At 46.9% G+C, this 11,512-nt stretch overlaps 1 protein-coding gene across 1 annotated transcript in view; it reads left to right on the top strand.

Moving 5' to 3' along the window:
• The window catches only part of LOC126085013 (zinc finger protein 835-like), a 58,627-nt gene extending 47,927 nt beyond the window's left edge, over positions 1-10,700 (top strand). The window contains exon 4 of the mRNA XM_049899897.1: positions 8,890-10,700. Coding sequence (XP_049755854.1) covers positions 8,890-10,204 — 1,315 coding nt within the window. The 3' untranslated portion in view covers positions 10,205-10,700. The remainder of the gene's footprint in view (positions 1-8,889) is intronic.
• Positions 10,701-11,512: the final 812 nt, after the last annotated feature.

Here is an 11,512-nt window from a genome sequence, read left to right on the forward strand (position 1 = left end):
GACATATGATTGGGGCGATGAACCACAAGTGAGTGAACAAATGTGTTATTACAGGCTGTGACAAGGGCTGTGATGGAAATAGAAATGTTGTTGGTGGTGGTGGTGGTGTTGTTAGGGGCCGTCCAGTTGGTTCCGACTCATAGCGACCCTGTGCACAACAGAACGAAACACTGCCCGGTCCTGCGCCATCCTTACAATCGTTGTTATGCTTGAGCCCATTGTTGCAGCCACTGTGTCAATCCACCTCGTTGAGGTTCTTCCTCTTTTCCGCTGACCCCGTACTTTGCCAAGCATGATATCCTTCTCCAGAGACTGATCCCTCCTGACAACATGTCCAAAGTATGTAAGATGCAGTCTTGCCATCCTTGCTTCTAAGGAGCATTCTGGTTGTACTTCTTCCAGGACAGATTTGTTTGTTCTTCTGGCAGTCCATGGTATATTCAATATTCTTCGCCAACACCACAATTCAAAGGCATCAGTTCTTCGGTCTTCCTTATTCATTGTCCAGCGTTCACATGCATATGATGCGATTGAAAATACCATGGCTTGGGTCAGGCGCACCTTAGTCTTCAAGGTGACATCTTTGTTCTTCAACACTTTGAAGAGGTCCTTTGCAGCAGATTTACCCAATGCAATGCATCTTTTGATTTCTTGACTGCTGATTCCATGGCTGTTGATTGTGGATCCAAGTAAAATGAAATCCTTGACAACTTCAGTCTTTTCTCCGTTTATCATGATGTTGCTCATTGGTCAGTTGTGAGGATTTTTGTTTTCTTTATGTTGAGTTGCAATCCATACTGAAGGCTGTGGTCTTTGATCTTCATTAGCAAGTGCTTCAAGTCCTGTTCACTTTCAGCAAGCAAGGTTGTGTCATCTGCATAAGGCAGGTTGTTAATGAGTCTTCCTCCAATCTTGATGTCCCGTTCTTCTTCACATAGTCCAGCTTCTCGGATTATCTGCTCAGAATACAGATTGAATAGGTATAGTGAAAGAATACAACCCTGACGCACACCTTTCCTGACTTTAAACCATGCAGTATCCCCTTGTTCTGTCCGAACAACTGCCTCTTGATCTATGTAAAGGTTCCTTATGAGCACAGTTAAGTGTTCTGGAATTCCCATTCTTCATAATGTTATCCATAATTTGTTATGATCCACACAGTGGAATGCCTTTGCATAGTCAATAAAACACAGGTAAACATCCTTCTGGTATTCTCTGCTTTCAGCCAGGATCCATCTGACATCAGCAGTGATCTCCCTGGTTCCACGTCCTCTTCTGAAACCAGCCTGAATTTCTGGCAGCTCCCTGTCGATAATACTGCTGCAGCCGTTTTTGAATGATCTTCAGCAAAATTTTGCTTGCGCGTGATATTAATGATATTGTTCTATAATTTCCACATTTGGCTGGATCACCTTTCTTGGGAATAGGCATAAATATGGATCTCTTCCAGTCAGTTGGCCAGGAAGCTGTCTTCAATATTTCTTGGCATAGAAGAGTGAGCACCTCCAGCGCTGCATCCATTTGTTGAAACATCTCAATTGATATTCCATCAATTCCTGGAGCTTTGTTTTTCGCCAATGCCTTCAGAGCAGCTTGGACTTCTTCCTTCAGTACCATCAGTCCCTGATCATATGCTACCTCTTGAAATGGTTGAACATCGACTAATTCTTTTTGGTGTAATGACTCTGTGTATTCCTTCCATCTTCTTTTGATGCTTCCTGCGTCATTTAATATTCTCTCCATAGAATCCTTCACTACTGCAACTCGAGGCTTGTATTTTTTCTTCAGTTCTTTCAGCTTGAGAAATGCCAAGCGTGTTCTTCCCTTTTGGTTTTCCATTTCCAGCTCTTTGCACATGTCATTATAATACTTTACCTTGTTTTCTCGAGCCGCCCTTTGAAATCTTCTGTTCAGTTCTTTTACTTCCTCAATTCTTCTTTTGCTTTAGCTGCTTGACGTTTGAGAACAAGTTTCAGAGTCTACTCTGACATCCATCTTGGTCTTTTCTTTCCTTTCTGTCTTTTCAGTGACTTCTTGCTTTCTTCATGGATGATGTCCTTGATGTCGTTCCACAACTCGTCTGGTCTTTGGTCACCAGTGTTCAGTGCATCAAATCTGTTCTTCAAATGATCTCTAAATTCAGGTGTGATATACTTAAGCTCGTATTTTGGCTCTCATGGACTTGCTCTGATTTTCTTCAGTTTCAGCTTGAACTTGCATATGAGCAATTGGTGGTCTGTTCCACAGTCGGCCCCTGGCCTTGTTCTGACTGATGATATTGAGCTTTTCCATCATCTCTTTGCACAGATATAATCAGTTTGATTTCTGTATGTTCCATCTGGTGAGGTCCATGTGTATAGTCGCCATTTATGTTGGTTTATGTCGAGGGCACTGGGGTTTTTTTTACTGGGTATGTTGGTGAAAGAAGGTATTTGCAATGAAGAAGTCGTTGGTCTTGGAAAATTCGATCATTCCATCTCCAGGATTGTTTCTATCACCAAGGCCATATTTTCCAACTACTGATCCTTCTTCTTTGTTTCCAACTTTCTCATTAAAATCACCAGTAATTATCAATGCATCTTGATTGCATGTTAGATCAATTTCAGACTGCAGCAGCTGTTAAAAATCTTCTATTTCTTCATCTTTGGTCCTAGTGGTTGGTGCCTATATTTGAATAATAGTCGTATTAACTGGTCTTCCTTGTAGGCGTATGGATATTATCCTACCACTGACAGCATTGTACTTTAGGATGGATCTTGAAATGTTCTTTTTGACAATGAATGCAACACCATTCCTCTTCAAGTTGTCATTCCCAGCATTGTAGACTATATGATTATCTGATGCAAAATGGCCAGTGCCAGTCCATTTCATAATTGGAGCCTGGAATGTACGGAGTATGAATCTAGGAAAATTAGAAATCGTCAAAAATGAAATGGAACGCATAAACATTAATATCCTAGGCATTAGTGAACTGAAATGGACTGGTATTGGCCATTTTGAATCAGACAATCATATAGTCTACGATGCTGGGAATGACAGCTTGAAGAGGAATGGTGTTACATTCATCATCCAAAAGGAAATAGAGATGGAGAACGAGTATTCTGACAGTGGGAGCCCCTGGATAGTGCAACCACTTAACGCGTTTAGCTGCTAACTGAAAGGTTGGGGGTTCAAGTCCACCCAGAGGAGCCTCAGGAGAAAGGCCTGGCAATCTGCTTCTGATAAATCAGCCACTGAAAACTCTGTGAAGCACAGCCCTACCCTTACACATGGTGGCACCACGAGTTGAGGTTCACTCAATGGCAACTAGTTTGGTTTTGGAGTCCCTGGGTGGTCCAAACGGCTCCGCTATTAACTGAAAGGTTGGAGGTTCAAGTCCACCCAGAGACACTTGCAAGAAAGGTCTGGTAATCTACTTCCGAGAATTAGCCAGTGAAAACCCTATGGATCACAACAGAACATTGTCTTATCGATATAGTGCTGGAAGACGAGCTCTCAAGGCACTCAGAATACACAGTAGCCACAGCAATGGATTTGAGCATACCAACAATTGTGCAGATGGTGTAGGCCGGGCACAGTTTGTTATATTGTACATAGGTTGTCATTAGTTGGAGCCAATGGGACTTTAATTAATAACCATGACAAAGCTGAAGAGAGAGCCAGGGCTCAGATTATTCACAGCCTTGACGTGGTAGTGTAAGGAGCTGGAATTTCATTCCACCACAAGTGCAAGACAAGCCAGTGGTTAAATCTTTATTGGCTTACCACCACCAGGAGTGAGGGTAAGTGGCGAGATTCTGCTCAGGCACTGGGACCCCAAAGCCCATGTTCTCAGCTCCTGCACCTTTCCACACTAGGCAGACAGCTCTCACTTCTCGTCAATTTTAAAACGTTTACTTAAAATTGAAGGAAAAGGCATATATACCTAAAAGGGAAGGCAGGAATGCAAACAGAAACCTGTACACCCATGCTCACTGCAGCACTTTTCATGATAACCAAAAGTTAGAAACAATTTAGATGAATGGATATACAAAATGTGGTACATACATACAATGGAGTGTCGTTGTTGGGTGCTGTGGAGTGAATTCCAACTCATATGACCCCATGTGACAGAGTAGAACTGCCCCATAGAATTTTCTAGGCTATAATCTTTACGGGAGCATATCACCAGGTCTTTCTCCAACAGAACTGCTAGATGGGTTTGAACCGCTGACCTATCAGTTAGCAGCCAAGCGCTTAACCACTGCATCACCAGAGTATTACTCAGCCGTAAATAGAAATGAAGTCCTGATGCATGCTGCAACGTGGATGAACCTAGAAATGTTATGCCAAGCAAAATAAATCAGTTGCAAAAGGATAAATACTATATGGTATCTCTTATATGAAACTGGCAAATATATAGGAACCAAAGATTATTAATGGTTACCAGAGGTGGGAGGGAGGGGGACATGGGGAGTTTTTGCTTTGAGGGCATTGAGGTCATGTTAATGGTGGAATGATTTGAAAAAGGTCAGCGAGATTGCACAACATGAAGAATGTAATCAACGTTACTGAATTGTACATGTGGAAATAGTTGAGATGGCATGTGTTTGGTTGTGTATATTTTCAACTACAATATGAAAAAAATCACATTTTTAATGCCAAAAAAGTTGGAAAGATAAATTTCAGGATAAAAAAAAAATGAGCATGTTTAGCTTTATTAAAAAAAAAAAAATTGGAGGAAGGGGCTCTTGGTGGGAGTCTTTTAACTCAGAGACATTTACTGAGAGGCAGTATAGTCTAAGCATCCCTAGTGGCACAGTGGTTAAGCACTCGGCTGCTAACTGAAAGGTTAGGAGTTCAAACTCACCCAGCGGTTCAAACCCACCCAGCAGCTATGCGGGAGAAAGACCTGACGATCTACTCCCGTAAAGATTACATCCTTATAGACCAAAAACTCTGTGGGGCAGTTCTGCTCTGTCACATAGGGCACCTGAGTCAGCATTGACTTAAGGGCACTTAACAACCACAACAATACAGTCTAGCTTTTCAGAGCCTGGACTGAGGAACCAGATGCCTGCATTCTGATCCCAGCACCACCACTTTCCAGTTGGGTGGTCCCAGGCAATTTAAGCAACCTCTCTGGGCCTCATCTGTATCCTAGGTCCTACCTCACAGTATCGTTGAGAAGATAAACGGCATGAACACAACTATATGTTCAGTCCTATGAGAACTCCTGAGGAGAGGAGCCCTGGTGGTGCAGTGGTTAAGCACTTGGCTGCTAACTGAAAAGTTGGCAGTTAAAACCCACCTAGTGGTGCCTCGAAAGGCAGGGCTGGTGATCTATTTCTGAAAGGTCACAGCCTTGAAAACCCTATGGAGCAGTTGTACTCTGACATACAAGGCGGCACTGTGAGTTGGAATTGACTCACCATCGACTAACAACAACAGCTATGTGCCTAGCACCTGTATTGATGCATGAGACATTAACAGCCAGTTGCTATTGAGTCAGTTCCAACTCATGGAGACCCCATGTATGTCAGAGTAGAAATGTGCTCTGTAGGGTTTTCAGTGGCTGATTTTTCAGAAGCAGATCACCAGGCCTTTCTTCTGAGGTGCCTCTGGGTGGACTCAAACCTCCAACCTTTCATTTAGCAGCAAAGTGCATTAACTGTTTACACTACCCAGAGACTCGACCCATTGAAGCCAGTGCCTTTTCTTCTCCTTCCCTGCACCTCTCAGCCTCATCCCTTCTTCAGGCATATGTGGGCCTGGGTGAGCAGGATCTCTTTGCTGTTGCAGGAGTTGGTGACCTTTAGAGATGTGGCTGTGGACTTCACCCAGGAAGAGTGGCAGCAGCTGGACCCCGCTCAGAGGGACCTGTACAAGGATGTGATGCTGGAGAACTTTCAAAACCTCAACTCACTGGGTAAGATGGAGGCTTCCATGTCACCCCCCATTACCCCAGGGAGCCTCCCCAGGTTGTAAAACATCAGGAGGTCTTGAATGAGTTCGGTACCGATTTCAGGAGCACCCTAAATTCCTGGGCCCACATCCAATGGGTTTCTCTTTTCTCTTCCCTGGAGAATGGCTTGTATTTTGTACAATGGGAGTGTTCAGCTCACCCAGGCAGTGCCATCCTTCCACATCCCGTGGTATGGCTTCCTTCCCGGTACCAACCCCCAGCCCTGAGTATTTTCCCCAAGGGAGCTTTTCCAAACAGATAGTTTCTCAATTGGATGTCCTTGCATAAGCGCTGTAGGCTATTTTGAGAGCTCCACAGTATCAGGACTTCAGAGCCTTCTAGCCTGTCCCTCCACCATCCCTTGCACTTCTTCATATGGTATGATCCAAGATGGCGTGCATTACCTGGGCAACATTCCAGTGGATGTCCCATTGGCTGGAACTGAGTCACATGAACACAGTGAGCCACAGGGCTGGCTGGGAAATACAGTCTTTGTTCTGAGAGCCTGCATGACAGCTGCAACCCTGTAACTTTGAAAGAAGGGGACGCTACAAGCAGGATGGGGGTGTTGCTGGTCACAGCTACTACAGTGAGGAGGGCTTGCCCTGTACTCTTGTTTGTTGTTGGCTGCTATTGAGTCAGTTTCTACTCACGGTGACGCCATGTGTGTCAGAGTAAAGCTGTGCTCCATAGGGTTTTCTTGGCTGTGATCTTTATGGGAGCAGATCACCAGGCCTTTCTCCCACAGAGCTGCTGGCTAGGTTTGAACCCCCAACCTTTCGGCTAGTACTTGAGCACAAACCATTTGTTTCACCCAGTGACCTTCAGACATTGCCAAATGTCCCCTAGGGGACAAAAGCACCCCTATTGAGAACCACTGGTCTAGCACGTAGTAAATGCCTCCTGTACGCTGTTGCCATCAAGTCGAATCCAACTCATAGCGACCCTATAGGACAGAGTAAAACTACCCAAGAGAATTTCCAAGGCTGTAATCCTTTTTTTTTTTTTTTTTGTATGGTGCTTTAGATGAAGGTTTATAGAGCAAATTAGTTTCTCTTTAAACAATTAATATTCATATTGTTTTGTGACATCGGTTGACATGTCAGTATTCTTCTCCCTTTTTCGACCTTGGGTTCCCCATTTCCATTTGTCCACTTTCCTGTCTCCTCCTGACTTCTCATCCTTGCCCCTGGGCTGGTGTGCCCATTTGGTCTCATATACCTGGTTGAGTTATGTGTATGTACTGTTGTTTGTTTTATGGGCCTGTCTAATCTTTGGCTGAAGGGTAAACCTCAGGAGTGACTTCACTACTGAGTTAAAAAGGTATCTGGGGGCCATACTCTCGGAGTTTCTCCAGTCTCTTGTCAGACCAGTAGGTCTGGTCTTTTTTGCGTGTGAGTTAGAATTTTGTTCTGCGCTTTTCTCCAGCCCTGTCCGGGACCCTCTGTTACGATCCCTGTCAGAGCAGTCAGTGGTGGTAGCCAGGCACCATCTAGTTGTGCTGGACTCATTCTGGTGGAGGCCGTGGTAGTTGTGGTTCATTAGTACTTTGGAGTAATCTTTCCCTTGTGTCTTTCATTTTCTTCATTCCCCTCCAAGGCTGTAATCTTTACAGGAGCAAGTCTTTTCTCCCGTGGTGCGACTGGTGGATTTGAACCGCCAGCCTTTTGGTTAGCAGCCAAGTGCTTAACCCCTGCTCCTCATAAGTTGGTATATATGTATGCTATGTATGTAATTTGTATACGTATTGGCAGTAATTATAATGGGTAATCATTGGCCTCCCATCATTTCCCAGGATGACTGACTTTCTTTCAGTCTGCCGCTCAGGTGCCCATTCACGGTCTCAGCCCCTAATAGACGCTCTTTTCCTCTCTGCAAACTTGTGTCCCAAGCAGCCTCCAAGCTTACAGCTCCTCTCTACTCTTTATTATTTTGTCCACTCTTTGCATGCCTTAAGGTTCCTGGGTGGTGCAAACAGTTCGCACTCAACTACTGAAGACTCGCATCCAGACAGTTTGCACTATGGAAGGCTGGTGATTCAAACCCACCCAGTGGTGCTGCAGAATGGCCTGGCGATTTGCTCCTGTAAAGATTGTTGTTGTTCATTGCCATCAAGTGAATTCTGACTCACAGCATCCCCAGGGTAGAACTACTCCATAGGGTCTTCTAGGCTGTAATCTGAATGGAAGCAGATTACCAGGCCTTTCTTCCACAGTACTGCTGGGTGGGTTTGAACTGCCAACGTTTAGGTTAGGAGTCGAATGCAAACCATTTGTGCCATCTACAGACCTTCCGTAAAGTTTGTTCTTGTTCTTGTTTTGTGGTGTTGAGTGGATAGCCAAGAAAACCCTGTGGAGCGGTTCTACTGTGTAACACGTGGGGCTGCCATGAGTGGGAATCGACTCAATGATGCCTGGTTTGCTTTGGTTGGTTTAGGGAGCACTGGGTAGAGGGGCTTTTCTTTGGTTCCCCAGCCCCCAGCCCACCCACTGGAGCAGTTCTTTCTCCCCCAGCTCCAGAAGCAGGCGACACAGGAGATGTCTGTGTCTTCTGTTTGTTTCAGATTTGGAGTCCAGGCCTGAGAGTGGTGGTGCAGAGCGAGCTGTCCCCGCAGGGCTGTCCGTGTCTCTGGAGTTGGAAGAACTGGAGAGGGGCTATCTCTGGAGCTCTGCTTTGGGAGAAGCTGGGAGACCACACAACTCCTCAGAGAGTCTGCTGGGAGAGCCAGGGGCAGTTCTAGGGTACCCGAGACTTCTGGAAGGCAAGGGACCCTGGAAACGCAACCTGCAGGAACATAATCATTTTAATACAAATTCCGATTCAGAGGAACAGCCATGGGCCCCCGGAGGAGAGAAGGCCTCTGTGTGCAAAGAGCGTGGGGAGGCTTTCAGCCAGCGGGCCGACTTGGCCCAGCACCAGCACCAGCACATCCACACCACAGACAGGCCCTTCTCGTGCGCTGAGTGCGGCAAGTGCTTCCGGAGGAATGCCACCCTGGTCGTGCATCAGCGCATCCACACGGGCGAGAAGCCCTTCGCTTGCTGGGACTGTGGCAAGGCCTTCAGCCAGCGCACCAACCTCACGGTGCACCGGCGCACACACACAGGCGAGAAGCCCTACAAGTGCGCCGAGTGCGGCAAGGCCTTTGTGCAGAACATGCAGCTCATTGGGCACCAGCGCACGCACACTGGGGAGCGGCCCTACAAGTGCGGCGACTGCGGCAAGGCGTTCACCCTCATCACCAACCTCATCGACCACCAGCGCATCCACAGTGGCGAGAAGCCCTTTGCCTGCGATGTGTGCGGCAAGCACTTCACAAAGCGCTCGTCGCTCCTCGGCCACCAGAAGGTCTACGCAGGCGAGAAGCCCCACAAGTGCAGGGTGTGTGGGAAGGCCTTCCGGAAGAAGTCAGACTTGGTCAACCACCACCGCATCCACACAGGCGAGCGGCCCTTCAAGTGCTACGAGTGTGGCAAGGCCTTCACGCAGAGCATGACACTGGTGGAGCACCAGAAGACACACACGGGCGAGAAGGCCTACCAGTGCCGCGAGTGTGGCAAGTTCTTCACCAAGTCCTCTGCCCTCATCCTGCACGAGCGCATCCACACTGGCGAGCGGCCCTTCAAGTGTGCCGAGTGCGGCAAGGCCTTCAACCAGAACATCCAGTTGGTGGTGCATCGGCGCAGCCACACAGGTGAGAAGCCGTTCCAGTGCACTGCCTGTGGGAAATCGTACAGCCAGAAGGGCTACCTCACCGTCCACCAGCGGACACACACTGGGGAGAAGCCCTTTGAGTGCAGTGAGTGCAAGAAGACCTTCAGCCAGAAGGCCCACCTGTCTATCCACCTGCGGATCCACACGGGGGAGAAGCCCTACAGCTGCAGTGAGTGTGGGAGAAGCTTCCGGAAAGTCTCATTCCTGTTCCAGCACCAGGCCATCCACAGTGATGAGAGGCCCTTCAAGTGCAGCATGTGTGGGAAGGCGTTTATCCGCAAGTCGACCCTCGTCCAGCACGGACGCATCCACACGGGGGAGAAGCCCTACCACTGTGGGCACTGTGGGAGGGCCTTCCGGCACCAGCCCACACTGACCGCCCACCGCAGGATCCACACTGGGGAGAAGCCCTATGAGTGCAAGGCATGTGGTAAAGCCTTCCGGCGCCTCGGGAACCTCACCTGCCACCAGAAGACACACACTGGCGAGACACCCCCAAGTGGGCCAGGTGAGAGGAGGCCTGCAGCCCAGATAGCTGATACCTGAGTGGCAGGTGACATGTCTGTGAGGAGTGAAACTTTGGCCTCGTGCTGCTTTGGAATGGACTTAGGGACATCCGAGACGCTGACAGGACTGTGTCCCTGCGGTGTGCCATGTCCTCAAGTTCTTAGTGAAGACCTTTTGGAGCAGAGCATAGACCAGACACTATTCTAATGGCGAGGTCAACAAGCATTAGTTACTTACAGAAGAAACAGAACAGGGTTGAGAACAGCACACATCATCAGCAGCCTAGGTTCCCTACAGTTAGGCTCCCATCCCAGATTGATGTTAGATCGCATTCAAGCACACCCCACTTTACATCTTGGGAGGGGAACACCTAAGTCCCTCTCTCCCAGGGTTAAATACTAACAACAGCCACGTCTACATGCCAAATAGCATGTACAGAGAACAGGTAGGAGAAAGGAACAGTGAAAGGTAAAAGGGGGTGTCCTAGTTACCTAGTGCTACTACAACAGAAGTATCACAAGCAGGTGGCTTTAACAAACAAATTTATTCTCTCAGTTTAGAAGGCAAGAAGTTCAAATCCAGGACACTGGATCTAGGGGAAGGACCTCTCTCTCTGTCCACTCTGGGGGAAGGGCCTGGTGGTCTTTTTTTCAGCTTGTTTCTTGGCTTGTTGGTGATCTTCATGTGACGTAGTATCTATCTTCCCCCATCTCTTCTTTCTTAATCTGTTCTTTTATATCTCAGAAGAGATTGATCTAAGATACACCCTACACAAATACTGACTCATTAACATAACAAAGAAAACCTATTCCCAAGTGGGATTATAACCACGGGTATAGGAGTTAGGATTTACAAGGTATATTTTGGGGGAACACAATTCAGTCCATAATGGGGTAATGAAAGCAGAAGGCCCCTGCAGGCAGTGGGCATTATTCATTGCCCCTGGTTAGGGTGAGTGACCATCTCCTGATCCACTGTTCTACACTTTACTGGTGTCAGGGAACAGCCCTTCCTCCTTTTCCCCACTGAGACAGCAGAGCTCTGGGTTTCTTCAGGGGCAGTCATCTCCCACTAAGACACATACAAGCAGTTTCTGGGTTACACATCTGACCTAGTACAACCCGTAGTTAGGAACCAACTCCTGTAAAGCCTGTTGTATAAAAAATTTGAGGTACGTACAATGGTTCTTAATAACAATTGGCACTACTTTGTGGTGCTTATAAAAACATTATTACTGTATTATGTTAGATGTTTTACTGTATCTGGGAGTGTTTTTTTAAATGTTTTTTATGCGTAGAAAGGTACACTAAATACATATTAAGACAAACATTTGACTGACGTCATATA

Source organism: Elephas maximus, chromosome 11 (genome assembly GCF_024166365.1).
Source record: "Elephas maximus indicus isolate mEleMax1 chromosome 11, mEleMax1 primary haplotype, whole genome shotgun sequence".
In the NCBI taxonomy this organism is placed as follows: Eukaryota; Metazoa; Chordata; class Mammalia; order Proboscidea; family Elephantidae; genus Elephas; species Elephas maximus.